Raw genomic sequence first — 27990 nt, forward strand, 5'->3', positions numbered from 1 at the left:
TCAGCATAAAGGTTCCGCCTATTCCTCAGTTCCTGGAGTGAATGTTCTGTCATGCAGGTTATAAGTGATCAGGAGGAGAGAGGACTGGGTGGTTGTATCCTGACTGACTGACTGGGTGTATCCTAACTGACTGATATACATGGACTGACTACATACTGACTGACTGGGTGTATCCTGACTGACTGACTGGGTGTATCCTGACTGACTGACTGGGTGTATCCTAACTGACTGATATACATGGACTGACTACATACTGACTGACTGGGTGTATCCTGACTGACTGACTGGGTGTATCCTGACTAACTGACTGACTGGGTGGGTGTATCCTGACTGACTGGGTGTATCCTGACTGACTGGGTGTATCCTAACTGACTGACTGGGTGGGTGTATCCTGACTAACTGACTGGGTGTATCCTGACTGACTGGGTGGGTGTATCCTGACTGACTGACTGGGTGTATCCTGACTAACTGACTGACTGGGTGGGTGTATCCTGACTGACTGGGTGTATCCTGACTGACTGACTGACTGGGTGGGTGTATCCTGACTGACTGACTGGGTGTATCCTGACTGACTGGGTGTATCCTGACTGGGTGGGTGTATCCTGACTGACTGACTGGGTGTATCCTAACTGACTGACTGGGTGGGTGTATCCTGACTAACTGACTGGGTGTATCCTGACTGACTGGGTGTATCCTGACTGACTGACTGACTGGGTGGGTGTATCCTGACTGACTGACTGGGTGTATCCTGACTGACTGGGTGTATCCTGACTGGGTGGGTGTATCCTGACTGACTGACTGGGTGTATCCTGACTGACTGACTGGGTGGGTGTATCCTGACTGACTGACTGGGTGTATCCTGACTGACTGGGTGTATCCTGACTGACTGACTGACTGGGTATATCCTGACTGACTGACTGGGTGGGTGTATCCTAACTGACTGACTGGGTGGTTGTATCCTGACGGACTGACTGGGTGTATCCTGACTGACTGACTGACTGGGTGTATCCTGACTGACTGACTGGGTGTATCCTGACTAACTGGGTGGGTGTATCCTGACTGACTGGGTGTATCCTGACTGACTGACTGGGTGGGTGTATCCTGACTGACTGACTGGGTGTATCCTAACTGACTGACTGGGTGGTTGTATCCTGACGGACTGACTGGGTGTATCCTGACTGACTGACTGGGTGTATCCTGACTGACTGACTGGGTGTATCCTGACTAACTGGGTGGGTGTATCCTGACTGACTGACTGACTGGGTATATCCTGACTGACTGACTGGGTGGGTGTATCCTGACTGACTGGGTGTATCCTGACTGACTGACTGGGTGGGTGTATCCTGACTGACTGGGTGAATGTATACTGACTGACTATACAGTGACTTACTGGGTTTATACTCACTGGATGTTTACTGACTGACTGGATATACATGGACTGACTACATACTGACTGAGTATATAATGACTTATTGGGTATTTACTGACTGGATATAAACTGACTGGGTGGTTGTATCCTGATTGGCTATACAATGACTTACTGGGTTTATTCTCACTGGATATTTGCTTTCTGACTACATACTGACTGGGTATATACTAACTGGCTAGATAATGACTGAGTATTTACTTACTGTTTATGTATTTATTGACCCTAGTCTCTCTCTCTCTGTCTGTGTCTGTGTATGTTAGGGAATTTAGACTGTAAGCTCCAATGGGGCAGGGACTGATGTGAATGAGTTCTCTGTACAGCGCTGCGGAATCAGTGGCGCTATATAAATAAATGATGATGATGGGTGTATACTGACTGGCTGGCTATGTTTTTATTGCCTGCATGACTGAGTGTATACTGACTGGGAATATTCTAACTGGATATATACTGACTGACTGTATATATAATAACTGACTGACTGGGTATATAATGAATGATTGGCTATGTACTGATTGACTGGATATATACTGGATGACAGGCTATATACTGACTAATGAGGTATATACTGATTGACTGAATATATGCCGATTGACTGACGGTATATACTGACTCACTGGGTATATACTGATGAGGAGTTGTGGCTGGATCACATAGAAATAACTTATTGTAGAATTTATTTATTAGTTGTGCAGGCACCTCTGTATATCATTGCAAATATACAGGCAGGGGGTGTTGGGGGAGTTATATTGTTTTGCATTCCTGTATTAAATATGTATTAATTCCTGAGGTATTGGTTTTTGAGTCATTAGCCATTTGCTGTAGGAAATCTATTTTATAACTCAGAGAGGAAATCCTAAATGAAGTTAATTCTTTTCATGTAAAGTGACCAACACTCGTTCGGCCTGAAGGCAAAGCAGGAGGTCGTTACCTTTCGGTCCTGTGTAGGTTTTGTCGAAGTCGTATTTCTTCCTGTATATTTGAACAATGTAGACTCAGGATACAGGTTATTTAGGATAGCACAGATTGCTGTGAATTTTGGAAGTTAAATTGCGTTAAATGAGAGATTAGAGAATATATTACATCCTGAATGATAAACATTCAATGTAAAAAAGTGTTAAACCCCTCCAGGCTGAATTATGTGTAGGCTGCATGAAACAGCCTGGATTGGTTAAATGGGCAGGAGGCTGGATTACTTCCTGCCAGGGTATGCATGCAAAACTGTATATAAAGAGCCATGTTTTACCATGTATTATTATGTCATCTGTAACTTCTGGAAAGATCACTAGTACCATAAATTGGCGTTTAACTGTCCTTATGAGGGCTACTTGAGCTAATAAAACATCTCTGCTTCAAGATCCTGCTTTGACGCCTATTTATCTGCGGCAATTCCTGTGACCTACAGACTAGACCAATCTAATTCATTATTGGACTGTTCTGAGGTTGGAACCCAGCATCCAATACCAACGCTCTGTCCGCTACCACGCAGCTCTGGCCAGTGTAATCGAGCAGGGGAAACCATCCACAGCAACCCGGATCTAAAGGAAGAGTTCAGATGTACCAGCCCAGGTGCTCAGCAAGAGGGTCAACTAGCACTGAGAGTTACCCCAAAGTAAACGGTTCTAGGTGCCGACGAAGGAGAGTACTGGTGGCAGCAGCAAGCCCCTCCCCCTGTGTTTAGAGGGACGCAATTTGGGATAAAGAAAGCGGGCAGTGGCAAGGCAAGCCAAGTCTGTCCCCAGCAGCACGGACAGGTGGCAGAGGAGGTCCATCTTGTCACAGGTGTAAACTGACTAGAGATGCTCGGGCTCAGTTTTCAGAAAACCGAGCTCACCCGAACATAGCTGATCAGAGAGCAGAGCTGCTTGGTACTTTTTCGCGCCCTCGGAACTGAAAACGAGGCAAAACTTTGTCAGATCTCGCGAGTTTTGGATTCTATAATTACCGCCTTCCACAGAGATCCGGCGCCATTTCACAGAGAGACACAGAAGGAGTAGTAGGGTTGTTGGCAGTCTCCAGTGCAGTTGGGCAGCGTCATAGCTAGAACAGAAAGAGGAGGGGTGGCAGGGTTCTTCAAAGTCTCCAGTGACAATCTACAGAGTATAGCTTATTCAGAAACAGGAGAGGTGGCAGTGTTCTGTGCTGAAACATAAATTCTAATAATAGGGCTGGCAGTGTTCTTAAAAGTCTCAAGTCTCATCAAAATGGATTCACATCAGTCCACAGAAGACCAGGAGCACCAAGCAGATGCTGGTACCAGTCATGATGATAGTAATCCCTCTACGTCATCGGCTAATGCCTACGTTAAAGTGCATAATGTATTTAAATCAGAGAAACAAAAATGTAAAAAAACACCTTTTACAATGGTAAAGAAAAAAACAGCTGTAACCAAGGCAAAGTTAACTGCAGAAAAAAATAAAATTGCCAACATGCCATTCTACACACGCAGTGGCAAGGTAAGAATCGCCTTCACCTTTCTCTGAGTTCTAGTTCAGCAACTGTCATTGAGGCATCTTCTTGTAAGATCAGTCATGACGATGCAAGACCTTGTCATTCTGACTCAAAAAGTGGTGCCCAAATACTTTTACGTGTAAAAGCAGAGCTGGAAGAAAACAGTAAGGCATTAGAAGTGACTATATGTTCAGATTCAGAAAAATGACACAAATCCCTGAGGAGTACCTATCCACGAGTGCTATGTATAAGCCTGACTTTTCTGATACTGTACTCATAAAGAACCCTCCTTTCAGCATTTATAAAGATGTGTGAATGAGCAGCCAAAGTGTAGACGGAGCAATTCCAAAGTGGCATCCTAAATTTCAACAGGATGGGGGGATATTTGTGTAGCTGATGACTGCACTAATGAGGCTGTTGATGTGGATGATGTTGTTTGTGTAAGTCCTGCACCAGTGGAAGCAGCTCTTGCACGTGACAAGAAGAAGGTCTTTGCCATGTCTGGGCATAAGACCAAAAAAAAACACCTCTTATGTGTGGAATTATGTTTAGCCAAATTTTGACATCGGTTGTCTAGCCATTTATAGCGTTTGTAAAGCCACAGTCAGTAGAGGTAGGGACCTTAACCATCTAGGAACCTCATCCATGTTACGCTATTTGAAGCAAGTTCATGGCAAGCTGTTGGAAAAATCGTAAACTTATGCTAAAAAATAACAACAGGCAGTCTAGCATCAACTTGGTCCCTTCTCTCAGCTAGATCCCAGCACCTGCAATCTACACCCACAACACCTTCATCATCAATATCCTCACTAGCGATCAGAGTTAGTCCTGCATCCAAGTTACTAAGACTAGATGACTCCTCCCCTATCTAGAATTCCTCAGAAGAATTCTTGAGCATTAGTCCTGCTGCTGCTGCTGGGGGTGGATCTTCATCCCAGAAGCAGACCAAGGAGAAGACTACTAGTGGTTTACTAAAGAGTGATGGGAAAAACCGTACCGGGTACAAATAATGAAAGCACTGCATGTTAATATTAATTCTTATAGGTGACACCCAAGTGAAAAATATCCACTTGAGGGGTGCACCCTACACTGAAAGTCAAATATAAACAGAGGAGAAAAGAGAAAGCAGTGTATCAAGAGGCACTCCATAGCAGTGCTACGTAAAACATAACTTTTATTGTTATATATTAAAATAATGGGGACAATACAAGTGGAAAGAAGCGAGCGAAATATTAAAAAAGTAAAAAAGGTGAAAAAGATTAAAAAATGCAGTATAATTGCACTGCCTGGCATCAACTATTGGTGGCCTTCCCTAAGTTCCAATGTCAATGTTCCAAATGTATGTGCTCACCAAAAAACTTCTAGGCAAACTCCAGTCGGTCTTCTCCTCCAGCTTCCTGTTCCAGAGTATCCATGATCCAGCATTAGCATGGATTTCATTATGGATCTTCCCAATAGCCAAATGGTTCTAACACCATTTGGGTAGTGATTCACTGTTTCTCCAAATGGGCTCACTTCGTTCCTCTTAAAAAGTAACCGTCTGAGCTGAGCTTGCCCTTCTTTTCATCGGGAATTTTTCCGCCTCCACGGTTGCCCCCTGGAAATCATTTCTGATTGAGGGGTTCAGTTTATTTCTAAGCTTTGGAAATCTTTTTGCGAACAATTTGGAATCAAGCTGAGATTCTAATCGGGTTACCATCCTAGACTAATGGCCAAACTGAGCGGGTCTACCAGGATTTAGAGACCTTTCTCCATTGCTACTGTTCTAATCGCCGAGCCTCCTGGAGTGACCACCATCCCTGCGCGGAGTTTTCACATAACACTCATCAACATGAGTCCACCGGAGCATCACCCTTCTTTACCATCTTTGGTAGACACCCCATTTTACCTACCTTCTCCGACGATTCCGGTGTACCTGTACACAATGTCCAGAAAATGGTCCGAGATTTCTCTAGGGTTTGGACCCAAACCCAAACCAAACTGCAACAGTCTTCCCAATGACACAAGCACTTTGCGGACTGTCACAGTAGAATTCGTCCGGTTCTTCATGTTGGCGATAAGGTTGTTACGGCAACCAGTGCGGCATAAACTTATAGAACAGGTAGACGAGGTCTTCACCTTTAGCAGCCGCCTTTCCCGTAGAGACTGGTTATGCTCAAAGGTAATCAGATGCCCCCAGGTCTTAAACTCTAAGTATTATAAGTTTATACTCACACGGCTGCTCACAGGTTCACGAGGTAACACATGGAATGGAAGCAGGCCAGCGATCTTCGGACTGGACAGAGCACCAGAGGAGACGTCAGGTACCAGCAGGGTCGAGGTCACAGGCAACGGTTCAGAATCCGGGGACAAGCAATGGATCAGGATCACAGGCAACGGTTCACAGTCCGGGTACAGGCAAAATGTCAAGGTCACAGGCAATGGTTTAGAATCATTAGGCAAGCAATAGGTCAAGGTCACAGGCATAGGTTTAGAATCCAGGGACGGGCAATAGGTCATACACAGCCAATCAAATTCAAGGTTTTCACCAACAAAGCACAGGAGCAGGCTAGGCACAGGAACACTGAACTATAACCGGCAGGGAGGCTAAGCCCTCCCATCCTTATAAACAGGCAGTGACCAATAGGAGCCAGAATGTAATCAGCCCTAGAGGCTGTCATGATAAACCTCAGATGTGTTAGTGCGCGCGCCCGGCTGCTCCCAATGCCGGGACACGGCGCAATCAAACTGCAGGCAACGGCCGGGACGAACCCTGGAAATGACGTCCCGGTCGTCATAGCGACAGCCGGGACGCAGGCGAGAGTCACAGCGGCTGGGCACCGCCGCGGCTGTAACAAAGGTATGGTTGTCTACCCGTAACTGCAAGTTTAAGGTGCCATCTATGAAATTTGCCCTTGTTATATTGGTCCCTTCTGCATCTCTCATGTCATTAATGCCGTCACCTACAGGCTTTGCCTCCCACTCGCTTTCCGTGCACATAACTCCTTTCATGTATCCTTACTGAAGCCTGTAATTCTCAATGAACTCCATAGCAATCGTCTTCCTCCTCCCGTCAAGTCTGTTCTGGGTGACAAATTTGAGCTGGAGCGCATCTTGGGCTCTCGTACCATTCGAGGCAAAGTACAATTTCTAGCTCAATGAAACTGTTGTACAGAATGAATAAGGCTTTAATATCACAGTTTAAAACAATAAGAATAAACACACAGGAGAGGCATAGCTGGAAACCAGACTGCCGGCAATGATGTGGGGGTGAGAGGACAAGCTGCTCACCCCTATGCAGGGACAAGAGAGAAGGAAGTCCAGGCTATTCACTCTCCTGGGCTATTTATAAAGGTCCCTGCGTTGCACCCTATAATGAGAAAGGAATAATAAAAAAATTGTGAAAAACTACAGTATTTCTAACTTGAGCATGGGTAGGAACCTATACAAAAGTGTCCTATCTTCTAGGCACTTAACAAAAGCTGAGCTTGAGATTGCAGAGGAAGGGCATAGTAGAGGAGGAGTTTGTGTCCTCTGTATTAGCTCATCCCTTGATTTCCCACTATTGGGTCACTTATCCTTCCCTTCCCTTTTTGTCCTTTCTGGACATAGATGCTACACACATTATGGGTGCCTCTGCTCTGTTTATGGAACTAAGTCTCTGTCTCTAGGACATGAAATCCACACGCCTCACTCTCCCATTACTATATTATGCCTTGGTAAAAGGATATTTAGACTAATCATATTCAGACCTCTGCCTATCTTTGAGGGGGTCAACTTCCTATCTGCTTACATGCGCCTCACAGAAGTATATACAGAATTATTTTCTCTACACTCGAGTTCACTACAGGATTGCATGGCCTCTATTTGAATCCACGCTAGCTCCCCTTCCCAGGGTAGTACTTTCAGTTAACCACATAATGGGACCATCCTACAAGCAGTGCTAAGCCTAAAGGGCCGTTACAACTTATAGCATGGGACCTGGGGAGGGTATAAGTGTCCTAGCCCAGGGGATGTCCAGTACTGGTTGGAGATTGTGGTTCCCCCTAGATTGGTGCAATGATGAAGGACATTGAGATCAAAGTGATGTAAGATGAGTTTACCAGTTTTAACATAGGCCTTTAACAGGAGTCAAGGGAGAAAGGCAGCAAGCTTGGAAGACTTAGCAAAATTGTGGTAGTGTTAATTTGAGGAAAGGTGGCGACTCTGGTAGGAGGAGAGAAGATGAGCTCTGTTTTGGACATGTTGAGCTTTAGGTAACATTAGGACATCCATGTGGATAGGTGGTCATACAAGATAGTAGAGAAATATCATGTCAGGGGAAGAGAGTTTGTGTCATTAGTATAGAGATGGTACTGGAGGTAAACAAATTCACTTATGCAGAATAATAAATAGAAATCTTCCCAAATGCGCGTCATAGTTCACTTACTGAACAAAGATGAGAAGTATACAGTGAGAAAAGGAGAGGGCCAAAGTTAGAACCTAAAAGAATGTGAGTGGCAGTAGAGTTATGTGTCAGAGCTAGACATGCTGATGGAGCAGTTGAACGTGAACCAGGAAAGAACTGTGTTATAAACGCTAATGGAGTGAAGAATGTGCAGTAGAAGAGGGGGATAAACATTGTTGAAAGCAGCAGAGGTCCAGGAGGATGATTATAGAGATTTAACCCTTAAGACATTGCTGTAAGTAACTTTTAATCAGTTTTGTTAGGACACTCAGTCGAATGTTGGGGGAGGAAGTTGGTCTGCAGAGGGTTGAGAAAAAAAAAGGAAGAGAAAGTATTTTAGAGGCAAAAGGAATGGAGAAAAATAGAGTGGTAGTTGAACCATGTGACTGTTGCAATGGTTTCTTTAGCATTGGCATAAAGGAGGATGGAAATGTGCTGGTGGAGAGACAGACTAGCTAAAGAGGTGAGCTAGAGGTGGGCATGTAGTGGGGGAAAAGGAATGGATAAGTTGGAAGGAATAGGGTCAAGGGAGCAGGTTTTAGAGTGAGATGAGTGCAGAAATTATGTCCTCCTCTACAGTGAAGAATGAAGTGAGAGTGGACTGGGAATGTAGGAGTTGGGTGCAGTATACGGGGTCCGGAATGGATATATCTTGTAGAATAGTGTCAATTGTCTGAAATGGTCGCACAGTCATGGGCTGTGAGGGAGGAAGGGAAGATGACAAAGTTGTTGGGGTTAGAAGTTATATTAAGAGAAGTGATGTAATTTTGCTTGCTGATTGAAAGAACAATGTTGCAAGATTAAAGAATGAATTTAAAGTGAAAGGGTTTGGATCACCAAAGACTGTATTGGATGACTGGAGCTACATAGTCTATGGCTGAAGTAAGTGTGTTTATGTAGAGAAAGGCGGCCATATCAAGCCAGGACATGGCTCTACTATAAGAGGAGTAATTTGAAGATGATTAGTGGATTGTGTCAAGAGTATTTAAGTGTAGCTGTGTGCTTGTGTATATAGTTGTGTGGGTGGGGGAGCACAAGGTAAGGCAAGGATGAAGGAAAGGAAGTTGTGGTCAAAGAGTGGGTAGGCCATGTTGGAGAAACTAGAAATGGAGCAGAAGTGGGAGGAGACAAGGTCAAGAGAGTGTCCATCTCTCAGGGTTTATGGCAGAGATGATCCAACTCCGTTCTAAAGAGCTACCAACAATCCGTGTTTTTAGGATTTACTTAATCATGCACAGATGAGTTAATCTATTTTCTGCGTCAGTAATTATCCCACCTGTTTCTACAGACAGAAATCCTAAAAACATGACCTGTTGGTAGCTCTTGAGGACTGGGTTTGAATATCTCTGGTTTAAGGTATTGTATAGTGGATACTGGATTGGTGGATTCCAAAATAGTGGCAGAGTTGGAGAAAAAAGGTGGACTGTAAATTTAAGTACAGAGTTTGAGTCTGAGGACTCAAATATAGCAAAGACCAGGAATAGCCAAGGGGCCAGAGCAGGTAGTTTTCCGAGAGGAAAACCATGGGAAAGCAACATGAAAAGGTAGAGGGTTCAGAATCCTGGTTCAGAGACAAGGCTCAATAAACTGGCAGTGAGTGAATCGCTGGAAGCAGTTTACATAGGCCTGTAAACACTATATTCTGGTGTGCACCGATCCCATAAGAATATGAGCTGATATTTCTCCACAAAGGTTATGTTCTGGCTCTGAGCTTCGCAAGGGGCTACTGTAAAATATCATGTTGTCAAAACAGTGCTTTAAATATTCGTTAAAACATATGGGACAAGTCAATTTGCTCAGAGAGACAAAACAGAACACAACATTTCAGTGTTCATGCAATTTATTACGAAAAACAATTGAGATAATCAACCAAACTAGTTAGATGAGAAATGAGCACCACACACATGCCGCCATCAGATTATTTCAGTCACACGCTCAGATGGACATATTGGACAGCGTAGTTTGCTTTGGTGAGTGGGCCAAACAAATGGATCTCAAAACTATGTTGTTGCAGATCACCTGCCCTTGTTAGATGATGTGGTAATCGAGTGACAGTATTTATAAAATAGCCCGATTATTATCATTCTATCCAATATTGATCTGACCTGAAAATGGTTTTGGAGCCATATATGCAAATTTGGTCTAAAACACCAAAACTAGTTATACAATCTCATTGTGTGTATAGGTACCATGAGCACTACATCACCACCTCCCCACCAGATGCCAGTACTTTGGACTCAGAGCCACTTTGGTGGTTTTGCATATGGCGGATCAGAGCGGAGCTGGAACAGAAACTCCGCCCACAGAGCTGGCAGCAGAATGGGCGCTCCCCTGTGTGAGTCCTCAGGTGGATGATCAGACTGGTCTTCTGAGAGAAGCCTTTCGCACACACTTCACATTTAAACGGCTGCTCTCCGGAGTGGGTCCTCTGATGCCGGTTCAGGACAGAGCTACACTTGAAGCTCTTGTTGCATTGTGGGCAGATGAACGGTCTCTCCCCGGTGTGTGTCCTCTGGTGACGCACTAGGAAAAAGTTACAGTTAAAAGTACGACCACACTCCTTGCACATGAACCGCTGGCTTCCTTTGTGGCTCGCCAAGTGACTCCTCAACTCATTAGAACTTGAGAAATTCAGATGACAAATGCCACACTTATAGAAGTGTTGTAAGGGTAGACCGGAAACACTGGGTTTTGGGGAGTCTATCCTGGGCTGCTGGCTGCAGTGTGAGCTTCTGTGCCTTCGAAGGGAAGACCGGTGACAAAAACTTTTTCCGCAGTCAGAACAGACGAGACAGCGACCCACCACATGAACTTTCCGATGTGCCGTGAGAAGAGCCTGGGACTGGAAGTACTTACCACAAACAGGACATATAAAACAAGCACCCTCATCATGCTCCACAACCACACTTTTTGAAGTTTCTTCTATGTCCTCAAGCACAGTAACGGTTTCTACCTTAAAATCCCCATTTTCATGGTTATTTCTCAGACTCTGTTCAGGCACAGCCACCGTCCCATCCATACAGTGCTGATCCAGCACCAGCAAATTCCCTTCAATCTCCTGATGCTCCGTGCATGTGGGTTCCTGTTTTACTGGCTCATTCTCTGGTGGGTCCTCGGATGTCGAAGTTTTTCCTGAGTCAGAAACAAATAACGGTTCATTTGTAAAAATTTGCGATTAAAGAATGAAAACAAAAAAAAGGAACACACACAAAATCTAAATACAGACTGCAACGGAATGGACATAATCAGGTTTGTTATTTCCCAGCACTCAACCTGAAGAATAGGATTGAGTGGTCAGCTATTGTTCGTAAACAGGGCCAGGTGTGATGTTTTATTCTGGGCCAGTTACATCCTGTAAAGACACTAAGGGCAGGAACCTGGGAGCAGCTGGAGCCCCTCTGACATCACAAATGACTGGAAGACGTTAAAACAGGGAGTGACTGGCTATCACCCATCATCATCAAGGGATTAATGGCATCAAGACCCCATTGTCCTCCACTAAGACGGAGTCAGACATTGAGGCATGAAAGCAGTGGGGGGGGGGGGTACTAAATTGGCCCTGAAACATGACTACTATCCTGTACAGCCTCTCTGTGAACTCCACCAATCAGGGCAGACCTTTTTCCTAAGCCCTGTGGATAACCCTGCAGGGAGGGATTCCCAGCGTTGGAAATTTTGGTGGGTCTTTAAAAAAGGCCTGCAGGAGAGGCTTGTGTGTGACTTTGTTTTAAAAATCTACTGGCGTTGGAGTTTTGGCTGCTACCAGTGTGCTGAGGATTTTGCCTGGAAGTTTTGTGATTGCTGGACTACAAACTTTTCTGGGACTTGCAAGCTCTGCTGAATAATAGCTCCATAACACTTCATCCAATCACATCTGAATCGGTTGGACATTACTTACGCACAGTGTGAGAAAGATCTGGGAAGTCTAGAGGTAAATTGGTGTTTACCTCTAGAGCCTGTTTCATGTATTTTTACGTTGCATCTTTTTACTGATTTAGAGAACCCGTATTAGACAACTTTCTAATAAAGATATTGTTGTATTTTTCCCTGTCTGTGTGAATTGACCCAGACGTCCCAGGGTATCCCGTGTGAGTATACACTCTAATACCCCAGGTCTTTTACACAGACAGTTAAGGATGCTGTTCTGTTACCTAATACACCAGACTGCTCTGAACTTCCGTACTAAATATAAGACCCATGTCCACTTGAGCTCTCCCCTGCATTCAATAGAATTTTGTTAATATTGATGATGGAAAATGGTGTCACATTCATTTCTCTCTGCATTCACAGCAGAGTGAGTGCGTCATTATCAGTTTTGTGCATAATTCACTGCTCTGTCATCTGACTGATCTATACAGGGCTTATAAATGATTCAGGTGGACTTATAGCTTTATCATCATAGCTCAGCGTGTATGTAACAAGCCGAGGGAAAGACGTATAATCATTGAGAATAGACCAGTAACAAACAGAACCAGAAAGTCTTGTGCTAGGACCCATACAATTCAATCTGTTTAAAGGGGGCAGGCAAAGCATTGTACAGCAGGTGCAGGGAAGATCAACACAACGGAGAAGGACTTTGAGTCATCTTTTTAAATAATTAATAAAACAAATACACAGTGCAGCCTGGTAAATGGCAAGGGGGAGGTTATGAATCCCCTATACAGAGATTTAAGTGCACCTTCTACTTACAGACTCATGAATATGGGTTTGGATCACAAAATTTCTGCTCAGCTGTGTGTAGGTAGTAATGATACAGAAAATATTCAAAGGTGAGCTCCAAAAATGTAATTTATGTAAAGGATACCTACACATACATGCCAGCAGCTGTTTCAGTACAAACTAGCAATACATAATACAGGGAGTTTATGAAGATCAAGGTTTATACGGCTGTCAAGGACAGCAGTGACACAAGCAGGTGATACAGGGTACTACACAGCGTCATGTAACAAAGAATGCCTCAAATGAAAAGCAACATTTTATTGCATATTACATATATACTATAAGACGAACTGAAAAAACAAACCAAAAACATTGACATGTATTTGACCTCATCCTCTTTATATCACCTTTATTGATGTTGCTGGGATATGCATATACAATCATCACTTTACACTGGCTCTTACCTTGTCCATCCCGTCGGTGACTTTGCTTGTGTCGGATCAGGGAGGAGCTGGAACAGAAGCTCCGCCCACAGAGCTGGCAGCAGAACGGACGGTCCCCCGTGTGAATCCTCAGGTGGATGATCAGACTTGTCTTCTGAGAGAAGCCCTTCGCACACACTTCACATTTAAATGGCTGCTCTCCGGAGTGGATCCTCTGGTGCCGGTACAGGACGGAGCTACACTTGAAGCTCTTGTTGCACTGCGGGCAGGTGAAAGGTCGCTCCCCGGTGTGTGTCCTCTGGTGACGGACCAAGTAGAAGTTACAGGTGAAGGTGCGGCCACACTCATGGCACATGTAGCGCTGGTCTCCTGTATGACTCCTCAGATGTTTCTTTAGTTCATTGGGGCTGGAGCAACTTTCATGACAAATCCCACACATGTACAAGCATTGAGTGTTACTCAGCGCACGAACGTTGGGAATTTTACCCGTTTTGAAGTTACAATGCAGATTCCTGTGCCTTGAGAGAGTAGAATGATGTCCAAAGCTTTTTCCACAGTTGGAACAGCCGAAAGGTCTCTCCCCAGTGTGTGTTCTCGGACGTGCAGTTAAGTGAGCCTGGTCTCTATCACACCGTTTGTGGAAAGTCAAATCTTCCTCAATGACTGTTTCAGGCTTAGTATCTAGAACAAAATCTTCTACTGGTCTGTTGACAGCTTTGGCAAATGACAGACTTGTTGAGTCATCTATAGAAACTTCTCGGCTCAATTTTTCCAAAGTGTATTTCTGACCCTTTCCACAACTCATGCCTCCCAGATTCCTCAGCTTCCCCCTCCGCTCACCTGTGACAAACAGACATTGGTTAGTTTCATTGTGCTCATAGGACCGAATAGTCTGAGGTACAAGAGTATTTAATGAGCACGTGCAGCCAATATTTTATGATGGTTGATAAAATATATATGAGTCTGTGCATTACAGAACTGAAAGGGACACAATAAGTGGTATATACCGACAAAGAAAATTTGTGGTAACAAAACAAACATTTTGGTTTTTTTTGTCTATTTGTTTATTGTGCTATGTACACAGGTAAAGTAGACCTAAGATAGAAAAGTGCCACTTTATTGCTTCAATGTCAGTGAACGGAGATCCGTAACGTCCATTTATCACTGTAGAACTTTTAATGTTTAACATTTCTACTTAAACTACACTCAGAGTAGTATCTTACTACAGTCTTTCCAGATTAGGGACACAAAAATCAATAGATAGATTAGATGACAGCGCACTGCAAGGAAATGAAGAACATGACATTCTTCTAGGAAAATAAAAAAAAATTCCACACATGCGGCTTTTGATTTATTTGGTAATTTGCCCATCATGCCCTACCTGGTAATAATACAGCAGAGTAATTACAATTTAATGCGCATTCCATCCAGAAACTATATTTTAATCAACATCCTCTCCCTTAACCATCAGAACTGTTACGATACCATACAAAGGGCTTCTGAAGTTTGGGAGAAGTGACCTCCGTGAGCGACACAACATAGAATTTGAAAACCCTTCTTCCGACAATGAGACCCCAGGAGTAAAACGGAACAGCGCGGCCGCCGGTTTGCGGCTCTCGTGCTGAACGTTGTCAGAGGGATAAGAAGAAGCTACTGCAGCATCTGGCTAGAAGCAACTTTGGAACTGTAGGGGTGTGTGGTGTGGGAACTACAAGGTTATGGTAGTGGGGGTAGAGGGGATGTTGGTTTAAAATCATTTTCGGGTGCAATTAGCTTTTACACTAGTAACATGACAGCATTGTAAACACAAATACCCCTTTCACATTCAATTCTTGAGTCCCCAGTGAGTCCATCTATAATATTCCATATGTTTATTTGGATGCCAAATGCAAACAAGCCATTTTATTTAATGAGCATTTATTTCTGGGTACTTCACAATATTTTGCCCAGTGGGCATTAGAATACAACACTGGTTACGGCTGCGACAAGATGCTACCTACAAACAACCTGTTTCACCGTTATTAGAGCTCATCAATATAGACTAGAAATTCCCACTCAGCATGTGACGTACTAGGGTGAAAGAAGAAATTTTTGGTTTGCACTTGGGGGATAAACAGGGAACATAAGAGACTGAAATCAGGACATCTTAATTCAATTACTTAAGAACACAAAAGAGGGTCATGTTTTCAGGATTTTGCAGTTTAAATTATCTTGAAGAGCAAATAAACCATCCTCTATCCTAAAATTATGGCCTGATGGGGTTACTTTTGGACAAGAGTTAAAAAAAGACAAAAAAAACTCTACCCTAAAATAATTGAAAAGGTATTAAAACAACTGTTTAGGGTCCTTTCTAATTGCTAACGTCACATATATTAGATGTCAGGAATTTGGTGATTATCTTAGAGCACCCACCTCTCCTGCTTTTCATGTCTTGGTGACTGTGTTGGTGCCGTACCAAAGAGGAGCGAGAACAAAACCCTCTAGCACAGACTGAGCAGATGTACGGTCGCTCTCCGGTATGTGTCCGGACGTGGATCACCAGGCTCGTCTTCTGAGAGAAGCACCTCAGGCAGACATCACACTTGTAGGGTTGCTCACCAGTGTGCGTCCGTTGGTGTCTAACTAAAAAGTAGTTGCAGGTAAAACGGTGTCCGCAGTCCTTACAACTGTAGCTGCGCTCTCCCTTGTGGTCTGCCAAATGCCTCCTCAGCTTGATGTTGTCTGAAAAGTTCTGGTTACAGAGACCACATTTATGAGAGAACTCGGAGCCGTCACCAAGGGTGAGATCACTATTGGGGATGAGAGGTTCCATCACTATGTTATGACAGCGAGACATCTGGTGTCGTACAAGTGTGGACTGGTGACCAAAGATTTTACCACACTGAGAGCAAGGGAACAGTCTGTCTCCTGAGTGGATCCTCTGATGCACCGTGAACAAGGATTGGGATCCGAAGGTCTTGCCACAGTCTGGGCAGATAATTCCACCTTCAACATTAGGGTCTGGGAGGTCCCCAAGTGGATACCCATCTGATGTCCACCTCTCGTGTTCTTCAGCCATGTTTCTATATTTTACACCTGAATCCAGCAGATACTTCTCATCAGAAACATCTTCAGGTTTTACAGGACTTCCTGAGCATTTTGACTTTTCTGTGTTCTCCACATTCTGGTCTGAGGAGAGAAGGTGTCCACAATGGTCACATAATCTGCCGAACAGCAGAGTACGACGGACAGAACATGCCAACTAGTACAGGGGAACAATCAGAACTATATATACACAATATACATCTCTTTACTAGTAATTATTAAGAAGTATATATATCGCTGCTGCTTCGGGTAACTGCTATCCCAAATCTAACAGATAAAAAAAAGAGACGTCTGCGATTCTACAGACGTCTAATAATCTATTCAGTTTAGTTGAGAAACCGTGAGAAAATTTGTGTCCAATAATATTGAATATAAAAAGAACACATTTAATACGAATTACATTATTAATTAAATATCTTTAAAATAATGCACGTCAGTGTCAAGACCTAGGGTTATATATACTAAACTGTGGGTTTGAAAAAGTGGAGATGTTGCCTATAGCAACCAATCAGATTCTAGTTATCATTTTGTAGCATGTACTAAATAAATGAGAGCTAGAATCTGATAGGTTGCTATAGGCAACATCCCCACTTTTGCAAACCCGCAGTTTCGTAAATCTAGCCCTTAGTGTATCTAAATTCACACAGCATAGATTGACACACTTACGAAGATGACTGGTAAATGTGCACCTATATCTGTCAATGAATCACGTTTATAGCCTCCTAATTAGAAACATAATATCGCCCCATACCACTTGTCCATCTGCTCTACAACTATATAGTGCTTCCTTTGCATCGGGATATTTAACTGGATATTTAACTTCCCCACTGAGACTTTTTGGTTCCTAATTAAGATTTCACAGCTAGGAGCAATATGAACATAACTTCAAGTCTAATTTTCCTGTAGTTGTATGGGATTATGCTCCCATAGAGGGGCCTCTTACCGTAATGAATGTCATATCGATGGTCCTTGGTCCCTTGAATTTCCAGCATAAGTTTTCCTTGCACAGTGTCAGAATCCATCTGCTGCTCAATCCACTGCGCGTCGTCCACAGCCCGGAGTGAGCGGCTGCCACCAGATTTCTTAGGTCTCCTTTTCACGTTGTTCCTTCTATCATAACACTGCCTCACATCTTCCTTTGCTGAAAGCACACAATTATCATCACACTGCAGAAAAAGAGCCATTTCCCTTAAATCATCTGATAACAGATTCCGTTAGCTCGAGGGCTAAGAGGAGACACCAAGAAACGTATAAGGAATAAGAGGTAAGCATTATGTATTGGGGTTTTCCAAAAAGCCAAATACTCCCATAAGAAAGACAATCTGAATAACCCATAAGATACTCACGTGTCTGGTTTCCACCACGTTTGTGACTTTGCTCGTGACGGATCAGAGCAGAGCTGGAACAGAAGCTCCGGCCACAGCTCTGGCAGCAGAATGGACGTTCCCCCGTGTGAGTCCTCAGGTGGATGATCAGACTGGTCTTCTGAGAGAAGCATCTTGTACACACCTCACACTGGTACGGCTGCTCGCCGGTGTGGGTCCTCTGGTGCCGAAACAGGACAGAGCTGCACTTAAAGCTCTTGTTGCATTGCGGGCAGGTGAAAGGTCTCTCCCCAGTGTGTGTCCTCTGGTGTCGAACCAAGAAGTAGTTACAGCTAAAAGTGCGACCGCACTCGTGGCACATGTATCGCTGGTCCCCAGTGTGACTTCCCAAATGTCTTCTCAGCTCATTCAGGCTAGGGAAGTTCATGTGACATATTCCACATTTATGGTGGCTGTGAAAGCTGATGGAGGAAGAGAAACGACCGGTGTTTATGCTGTGTTCTCCTCTCCGGGCGCTGCAGTGCGAATTCTGGTGCCGCGTAAGAGAAGACCGTTGTCCAAAGGTTTTACCACAGTCCGGACAGGTAGGCTTGTATCTTGTATGTGTGACACAATGGACATCGAGATCAGACTGAGAGAAGAACATTTTGCCACATTCAGAACATATAAAACCACTGTTGATGTTCCCCTCTGCAGGCACAACTTTGCCTTCGCTCCCCTGCTCCGCAAACATTTCTGGTGTCCAGTCTTCCTGCTCCCTAACTGCACTCTGTCCTGTGTCCCGCGGCTCTGCATGTGAATCTGGCATACAGTCTTCCTGCTCTGTAACAGCACTCTGTCCTGTGTCCCGCGGCTCTGCATGTGAATCTGGCATACAGTCTTCCTGCTCAGTAACTGCACTCTGTCCAGTGTCCCGCAGTTCTGCATGTGAATCTGGCGTACAGTCTTCCTGCTCTGTAACTGCACTCTGTCCTGTGTCCCGCAGCTCTGCATGTGAATCTGGCATACAGTCTTCCTGCTCTGTAACTGCACTCTGTCCTGTGTCCCGCAGTTCTGCATGTGAATCTGGCGTACAGTCTTCCTGCTCTGTAACAGCACTCTGTCCTGTGTCCCGCAGCTCTGCATGTGAATCTGGTGTACAGTCTTCCTGCTCTGTAACAGCACTCTGTCCGGTGTCCCGCAGCTCTGCATGTGAATCTGGCATACAGTCTTCCTGCTCTGTAACAGCACTTTGTCCTGTGTCCCGCAGCTCTGCATGTGCATCTGGCGTACAGTCTTCCTGCTCAGTAACTGCACTCTGTCCTGTGTCCCGCAGCTCTGCATGTGAATCTGGCGTACAGTCTTCCTGCTCTGTAACAGCACTCTGTCCTGTGTCCCGCAGCTCTGCATGTGAATCTGGTGTCCAGTCTTCCTGCTCTGTAACTGCACTCTGTCCTGTGTCCCGCAGCTCTGCATACGAATCTGGCATACAGTCTTCCTGCTCTGTAACTGCACTCTGTCCTGTGTCCCGCAGCTCTGCATGTGAATCTGGTGTCCAGTCTTCCTGCTCTGTAACTGCACTCTGTCCTGTGTCCCGCAGCTCTGCATACGAATCTGGCATACAGTCTTCCTGCTCTGTAACTGCACTCTGTCCTGTGTCCCGCAGCTCTGCATGTGAATCTGGTGTCCAGTCTTCCTGCTCTGTAACAGCACTCTGTCCTGTGTCCCGCAGCTCTGCATGTGAATCTGGCATACAGTCTTCCTGCTCTGTAACTGCACTCTGTCCTGTGTCCCGCAGCTCTGCATGTGAATCTGGCATACAGTCTTCCTGCTCTGTAACTGCACTCTGCCCAGTGTCCCGCAGCTCTGCATGTGCATCTGGCATACAGTCTTCCTGCTCTGTAACTGCACTCTGCCCAGTGTCCCGCAGCTCTGCATGTGCATCTGGCATACAGTCTTCCTGCTCTGTAACTGCACTCTGTCCTGTGTCCCGCAGCTCTGCATGTGAATCTGGCATACAGTCTTCCTGCTCTGTAACTGCACTCTGTCCTGTGTCCCGCAGCTCTGCATGTGAATCTGGCATACAGTCTTCCTGCTCTGTAACTGCACTCTGTCCTGTGTCCCGCAGCTCTGCATGTGAATCTGGCATACAGTCTTCCTGCTCTGTAACTGCACTCTGTCCTGTGTCCCGCAGCTCTGCATGTGAATCTGGCGTACAGTCTTCCTGCTCTGTAACTGCACTCTGTCCTGTGTCCTGCAGCTCTGCATGTGCATCTGGTGTCCAGTCTTCCTGCTCTGTAACTGCACTCTGTCCTGTGTCCCGCAGCTCTTGTTCTGAGCGGTCATTACTCTGCGAGTTGTGTTCTGAATACATGTCTAAAGAAAGGCAAGAAAAACATCCATGTCAGTGTCCCTACATCTATACGTATAATATATTGTGCAATGTACTAATCTACATCTAGTTTGCATCATTGTATCTTCCCTCAAATGCAAGTTCCTTTATCACTAATCCCAACATGACCCAGGGGTTCCCCCAATCCTATGTCACTAATCCCAACAAGACCCCAATATTTCATCATCATCAACATTTATTTATATAGCGCCAGCAAATTCCGTAGCGCTTTACAATTGGGAATAAACATTAATAAAACAATACTGGGTAATACATACAGACAGAGAGAGAGGTAAGAGGGCCCTGCTCACAAGCTTATCTACTGGTTTGCTGCAGATGTGGTAGCAACACTTTTACTTATCTGCTTCCTCCCTCAAGATGGTCAATGTGTGCAGTGGATGGGATTGGGTCAATCATAACAGGTGATAATGCAGAGGTCAGGAATAGCGGGCGACACTAGATTATGCCCAATTGGCATGGTTCTTAGCATACATGTTCTAAAGCATCTTAACATCGTAATTCATTATTACCTAGAAATTTTCCATTAATCTGGTTCTCCGGGACATCCTGCCTGCAGTCCCCGTCTGTCCTGAATGACATGTTCATGGTGTTTTCTGATAAACTATCCACGATCTTCAGCTTTATAGGACTTTCCTCTGCCCCCATCAGCTGATCTCCACCTGCGGGTGGCACAATGTACCAGGTGTTAGCAGTAATGATAAATAGACTTCATCAGTTACAATGTTGTGTCTTGTAAAAATTATGCAGGATCACAAACAACAGGGGCTGAAGGTCCCACCTTCCCTACATCCATCCCGTCTGTGACTTTGCTCATGCCGGATCAGGGCGGAACCGGAACAGAAGCTCCGCCCACAGAGCTGGCAGCAGAATGGACGCTCCCCCGTGTGAGTCCTCAGATGGATGATCAGACTGGTCTTCTGAGAAAAGCCCTTTGCACACACTTCACATTTAAATGGCTGCTCTCTGGAGTGGATCCTCTGGTGCCGGTATAGGACGGAGCTACACTTGAAGCTCTTGTTGCACTGCGGGCAGGTGAAAGGTCGCTCCCCGGTGTGTGTCCTCTGGTGACGGACCAAGTAGAAGTTACAGGTGAAGGTGCGACCACACTCATGGCACATGTAGCGCTGGTCTCCAGTGTGGCTTCTCAGATGTCTCTTTAGTTCATTTGTGTTAGCGTACTCCTCGTGACAAATGCCGCATTTATAAGATCGCTGGGCCTCTACGGACAGCATTACAGTGTTGGAAGAAATTTCAATTTTGCCAATCTTGGTGCTACAATGAAGACTTCGGTGCCGTACAAGAGTGGACCTATGACCAAAGTGTTTGCCACAGTCTGGACAAGAAAAGGGTCTTTCTAAGTTATGCATTTTTTTGTCCATGGTCAAAGCAGACGAAGCAGTAAAGGTCTTGCCGTCCAGGTACACCACACCAACATTAGACTCTGGTTCCTGTAAATGTTGATCTTCCACTTGTGTGCCGACATCATCTGCGGAAAGTATAGAAGATAGATTAGGATAGATGCTCCAAAACCACTAAATGCAGCAATCACTGAATTTAAAGATCATTCGTCACATACACATAGTGGAGGCAGCCATCTTGGGAGATGAGCAATATGCATTAGATTCAGTCTATTAGGAACTACGTTAGTACTTCATAAGTATCTGATGAACAGTCCCCGAGTGATGTCACCGATTCCTAATGAATTGATAGGCTAGTCTCGTGTATATTGGTTCATCACATGACCTGGCTGTCTCCAGACAAGATTATGATGCTCAGTTTTGGAGACCTTACTTTTAGAGAGATTGAAATATGGTGCAAATCACTGGGAAGAAGCAACTTCAAGAGCCCATTACATACAGGGGTCATATGTCTCCTTACTTGGGAAGATTCTTAAGATACCAACTAAAATATATGTACAAATTCTCATTATTCAGAGGCTAACTTATGTTTGTGGTAATGAAAAGAAGAATAAAATGTCTAAAATCACACAAGTCATCGGATGCTGTCACCAGCCACCCTGACACGCCTGAGAATACAGGGAAGGATGATCATGGAAGAAAACAGTTATACTCAAGTCACAGTCCCACAGGGCTACCAGCGTGTCCACCGGATATGCCCTGGGGAAAGCCATCTACTTACACTAAAGAACAGGCTGCCCCTTCATCCACTGTGACAAACCAGCACCCACCAAGGTCACCGTCTCTCCACCCAGAATGGGATGGGGAGGAAATGATCCCTGCATCCGGCAATGCCAGGCTGTGTAGCTGTGCCACTGATAGTGCTGAGAGACCGGGACAGGAGCACCAAACTGCAAAAGCCATAAAACTGCCAAAAAGCATGGTTTAAGACACATACTACTGGCAGTGGGGAGGGGTCCCACGTGGGAGTGGGCAGGACAAGGTGCAACATGGAGGCACAACATGATCTCATTGGTTTCAGAAAATGACCCGCTGACTCCAATCATTTCATAGGACAGGCACGGTTAAAAAAAAAAAAGAAGCAAGAAACGGTCCGTTTGGGGAGTTGGTGCAGAATTCAACTAATTTTATAACTTTGGATTACCAATGCACAGCAAATAATGCCCTTGGAAAATCATTCTTTCCACCTCCTAATCTTATTTCAATAATTTAGCTCTGCAAAATAAAATCTCTTTTCAGCAACTGCTCAACGAGATGCACCATACGCCTACTCCATACTTTAGTGGCAGCACCTTCATTCCACCCCACATGAAAATACTGGAGTGTTTTTAAGTAGGTTCACAGTGCTCTCTTTCTCCGCTCTACAGCCATCACAGGAGAGCGGAGCAGACATAGAGTGACTGACAGCTTTGCATACTTTATACGCTGTAATGCATTGCCTGGATTACTGCATAGGGCATGGCCAGGGATGTTACACCAGTTCAGATGACCCGGCTCATATCCCATTAGGACACTTTTACATGTTATCCACCCCCGATCTATATTCACATGGGTTCCTGAGCATCCTAATCACAACTTTGTAGCTACATTAATTATGCCAGGTCGACGTGCAACCATTGGACTATAAGGACATACCCAGCAGCTGCAGACAGATAACAGGAACAACTGGGGAAGATAAAGCCCCTTACACCGATCCTCAGTGTGCACAGGAGCAAACAGACACCTTTATAGATGTAGTCTGCAAAGAAAGTGATTTACAAGTATCAGGGCGCAGTAGGGGGACACAGCTCTAAAGTGGGGTAAATGGTCATTACCAGAACCTCAGTATGGGAGGGGGCGGGGCTTAAACATAGTGGGTGGAGCTTACTACTTACTGTGACCTGCACAACTACTGTCCTGCGCGGAACAGGTTATTATTTACTAATATGAGCCAGACTGTAAGATACACTTCAAATATAGTGTCCAAACTACCCAGACACACGGTGAGAATAATTACCCCCCTCTGCCAGCAGTGAGCAGGGTAAATACCCCCCTCTGCCAGCACTGAGCAGGGTAAATACCCCCCTCTGCCAGCACTGAGCAGGGTAACAGTCCATCTCCCCCCCTCCCGTCAGGTAAATACTCTCCGGTCTCTCCGGGGGTCTCACCTCCTCCTGCAGCCACCGTACACAGCGTCCTGTCACTGACCCCCCTCCTCCAGCCGCACATGTACTCTTCCTCCTACCACGGTGATCGGCAGGAAGTAGGCTGGGACAAACCATTCTAAGCTCGGGTGGGGGGTGGAGGGGAGCGTCACTGACATTACAGTGTCACGTGATGCAGCGCTCTGTCCAGGCACTGGATGCAGTCACCCAGCCCAGCCGCCAGAGGGGGCTCATTTCATGTCTGACTCTCCATACATAGGAGACACCAGCTGTGACCTGACCTTATGTCATATACCTGGCAGGATCCCAGCCAGAGGCAGCCAAACTCCACAGCACAGCCAAAGTAAGCACTCCAGCCAAGCTCAGCGCCAAAGTAAGCACTCCAGCCAAGCTCAGTGCTAAAGTAAGCGCCCCAGCCAAGCTCAGTGCTAAAGTAAGCGCCCCAGCCAAGCTCAGCACCAAAGTAAGCGCCCCAGCCAAGATCAGTGCTAAAGTAAGCGCCCCAGCCAAGCTCAGCGCCAAAGTAAGCGCCCCAGCCAAGCTCAGTGCTAAAGTAAGCGCCCCAGCCAAGCTCAGCACCAAAGTAAGCGCCCCATCCAAGCTCAGTGCTAAAGTAAGCGCCCCAGCCAAGCTCAGTGCTAAAGTAAGCACCCCAGCCAAGCTCAGTGCCAAAGTAAGCACTCCAGCCAAGCTCAGCGCCAAAGTAAGCACCCCAGTCAAGATCAGTGCTAAAGTAAGTGCCCCAGCCAAGCTCAGCGCCAAAGTAAGCGCCCCAGCCAAGCTCAGCACCAAAGTAAGCGCCCCAGCCAAGATCAGTGCTAAAGTAAGCGCCCCAGACAAGCTCAGCGCCAAAGTAAGCGCCCCAGCCAAGCTCAGTGCTAAAGTAAGCGCCCCAGCCAAGCTCAGCACCAAAGTAAGCGCCCCATCCAAGCTCAGTGCTAAAGTAAGCGCCCCAGCCAAGCTCAGTGCTAAAGTAAGCACCCCAGCCAAGCTCAGTGCCAAAGTAAGCACCCCAGCCAAGCTCATCGCCAAAGTAAGCACTCCAGCCAAGCTCAGTGCCAAAGTAAGCACCCCAGCCAAGCTCAGTGCCAAAGTAAGCACCCCAGCCAAGCTCAGCGCCAAAGTAAGCACTCCAGCCAAGCTCAGTGCCAAAGTAAGCACCCCAGCCAAGCTCAGTGCTAAAGTAAGCACTCCAGCCAAGCTCAGCGCCAAAGTAAGCACTCCAGCCAAGCTCAGCGCCAAAGTAAGCACTCCAGCCAAGCTCAGTGCCAAAGTAAGCACTCCAGCCAAGCTCAGCGCCAAAGTAAGCACTCCAGCCAAGCTCAGCGCCAAAGTAAGCACCCCAGCCAAGCTCAGTGCCAAAGTAAGCACTCCAGCCAAGCTCAGCGCCAAAGTAAGCACTCCAGCCAAGCTCAGTGCCAAAGTAAGCACCCCAGCCAAGCTCAGTGCTAAAGTAAGCGCCCCAGCCAAGATCAGCACCAAAGTAAGCACTCCAGCCAAGCTCAGTGCCAAAGTAAGCACTCCAGCCAAGCTCAGCGCCAAAGTAAGCACTCCAGCCAAGCTCAGTGCACTGGATGCAGTCACCCAGCCAAGCCGCCAGAGGGGGCTCATTTCATGTCTGACTCTCCATACATAGGAGACACCAGCTGTGACCTGACCTTATGTCATATACCTGGCAGGATCCCAGCCAGAGGCAGCCAAACTCCACAGCACAGCCAAAGTAAGCACTCCAGCCAAGCTCAGCGCCAAAGTAAGCACTCCAGCCAAGCTCAGTGCTAAAGTAAGCGCCCCAGCCAAGCTCAGTGCTAAAGTAAGCGCCCCAGCCAAGCTCAGCACCAAAGTAAGCGCCCCAGCCAAGATCAGTGCTAAAGTAAGCGCCCCAGCCAAGCTCAGCGCCAAAGTAAGCGCCCCAGCCAAGCTCAGTGCTAAAGTAAGCGCCCCAGCCAAGCTCAGCACCAAAGTAAGCGCCCCATCCAAGCTCAGTGCTAAAGTAAGCGCCCCAGCCAAGCTCAGTGCTAAAGTAAGCACCCCAGCCAAGCTCAGTGCCAAAGTAAGCACTCCAGCCAAGCTCAGCGCCAAAGTAAGCACCCCAGTCAAGATCAGTGCTAAAGTAAGTGCCCCAGCCAAGCTCAGCGCCAAAGTAAGCGCCCCAGCCAAGCTCAGCACCAAAGTAAGCGCCCCAGCCAAGATCAGTGCTAAAGTAAGCGCCCCAGACAAGCTCAGCGCCAAAGTAAGCGCCCCAGCCAAGCTCAGTGCTAAAGTAAGCGCCCCAGCCAAGCTCAGCACCAAAGTAAGCGCCCCATCCAAGCTCAGTGCTAAAGTAAGCGCCCCAGCCAAGCTCAGTGCTAAAGTAAGCACCCCAGCCAAGCTCAGTGCCAAAGTAAGCACCCCAGCCAAGCTCATCGCCAAAGTAAGCACTCCAGCCAAGCTCAGTGCCAAAGTAAGCACCCCAGCCAAGCTCAGTGCCAAAGTAAGCACCCCAGCCAAGCTCAGCGCCAAAGTAAGCACTCCAGCCAAGCTCAGTGCCAAAGTAAGCACCCCAGCCAAGCTCAGTGCTAAAGTAAGCACTCCAGCCAAGCTCAGCGCCAAAGTAAGCACTCCAGCCAAGCTCAGCGCCAAAGTAAGCACTCCAGCCAAGCTCAGTGCCAAAGTAAGCACTCCAGCCAAGCTCAGCGCCAAAGTAAGCACTCCAGCCAAGCTCAGCGCCAAAGTAAGCACCCCAGCCAAGCTCAGTGCCAAAGTAAGCACTCCAGCCAAGCTCAGCGCCAAAGTAAGCACTCCAGCCAAGCTCAGTGCCAAAGTAAGCACCCCAGCCAAGCTCAGTGCTAAAGTAAGCTCCCCAGCCAAGATCAGCACCAAAGTAAGCACTCCAGCCAAGCTCAGTGCCAAAGTAAGCACTCCAGCCAAGCTCAGCGCCAAAGTAAGCACTCCAGCCAAGCTCAGTGCACTGGATGCAGTCACCCAGCCAAGCCGCCAGAGGGGGCTCATTTCATGTCTGACTCTCCATACATAGGAGACACCAGCTGTGACCTGACCTTATGTCATATACCTGGCAGGATCCCAGCCAGAGGCAGCCAAACTCCACAGCACAGCCAAAGTAAGCACTCCAGCCAAGCTCAGCGCCAAAGTAAGCACTCCAGCCAAGCTCAGTGCCAAAGTAAGCACCCCAGCCAAGATCAGCGCCAAAGTAAGCGCCTCAGCCAACCTCAGGGCCAAACTAAGTGCCCCAGCAAACTCTGCGCTAAGCTCAGCTCCCCAGCAAACTCTGCGCTAAGCTCAGCTCCCCAGCAAACTCTGCGCTAAGCTCAGCTCCCCAGCAATCTCTGCCCTAAGCTCAGCTCCCCAGCAAACTCTGCGCTAAGCTCAGCTCCCCAGCAAACTCTGCGCTAAGCTCAGCTCCCCAGCAAACTCTGCCCTAAGCTCAGCGCCCCAGCAAACTCTCCGCTAAGCTCAGCTCCCCAGCAAACTCTGCCCTAAGCTCAGCGCCCCAGCAAACTCTGCGCTAAGCTCAGCTCCCCAGCAAACTCTGCGCTAAGCTCAGCTCCCCAGCAAACTCTGCGCTAAGCTCAGCTCCCCAGCAAACTCTGCGCTAAGCTCAGCGCCCCAGCAAACTCTCCGCTAAGCTCAGCGCCCCAGCAAACTCTGCGCTAAGCTCAGCTCCCCAGCAAACTCTGCGCTAAGCTCAGCGCCCCAGCAAACTCTGCGCTAAGCTCATCGCCCCAGCAAACTCTGCGCTAAGCTCAGCGCCCCAGCAAACTCTGCGCCAAGCTCAGCACCCCAGCAAACTCTGTGCCAAGCTCAGCGCCCCAGCAAACTCTGCGCCAAGCTCAGCACCCCAGCAAACTCTGTGCCAAGCTCAGCGCCCCAGCAAACTCTGCGCAAGCTCAGCGCCCCAGCAAACTCTGTGCCACAATCAAACTTATGGGTCATAAACCAGGAGAAAACAGAGACAGCAGCTGTTTTCTTCGGAGAATGGTCGTTGCATCAATCTAGACAATTTATGAAGGATTTAGGCTTTTTGCTGCAAACAAACACCATCTCAGGATGTCGTAGCTTTCCTGTCCCTATGGGGTCCAGTGAAGCTGGAAAGGCTTTTCCTGTTTCCCACTGCGTCAAATACTATGTAAATGTGCAGACTTTAGCCAGACGTGTATTTCACTTCCTGCGTTCGCCGGCAGCGTTAGGCTGTCAGTAAGGAATGAAAGCAGTTGGTGTAGGAGGA

The 27990-nt window shown here is 46.6% G+C and overlaps 1 protein-coding gene across 1 annotated transcript; it reads right to left on the bottom strand.

Annotated features, from left to right (window-relative positions):
* Positions 1-10125: 10125 nt before the first annotated feature.
* Positions 10126-23888, bottom strand: LOC142140668 (uncharacterized). The gene is made up of 8 exons (XM_075198434.1): positions 23772-23888; positions 20985-21692; positions 20716-20865; positions 17836-20169; positions 17433-17630; positions 15818-16573; positions 13427-14245; positions 10126-11435 (listed from the first exon to the last, which is right to left on the bottom strand). Exons 1-8 carry the CDS (start codon positions 23830-23832, stop codon positions 10501-10503), a joined length of 5961 nt encoding a protein of 1986 aa, XP_075054535.1. The 5' UTR covers positions 23833-23888; the 3' UTR covers positions 10126-10500.
* Positions 23889-27990: the final 4102 nt, after the last annotated feature.

The sequence above is a fragment of the Mixophyes fleayi genome, chromosome 2 (genome assembly GCF_038048845.1).
Source record: "Mixophyes fleayi isolate aMixFle1 chromosome 2, aMixFle1.hap1, whole genome shotgun sequence".
In the NCBI taxonomy this organism is placed as follows: Eukaryota; Metazoa; Chordata; class Amphibia; order Anura; family Limnodynastidae; genus Mixophyes; species Mixophyes fleayi.

Excerpts from the sequence above, each read along its gene's own strand:
- LOC142140668 (XM_075198434.1), bottom strand. The coding sequence starts at position 23,832 with ATGTGCGGCTGGAGGAGGGGGGTCAGTGACAGGACGCTGTGTACGGTG. Across the intron at positions 20,866-20,984 it reads ACGGGATGGATGTAGGGAAG|GTGGAGATCAGCTGATGGGG; the intron begins GTGGGACCTTCA and ends TGCCACCCGCAG. Across the intron at positions 20,170-20,715 it reads GATTAATGGAAAATTTCTAG|ACATGTATTCAGAACACAAC; the intron begins GTAATAATGAAT and ends GCCTTTCTTTAG.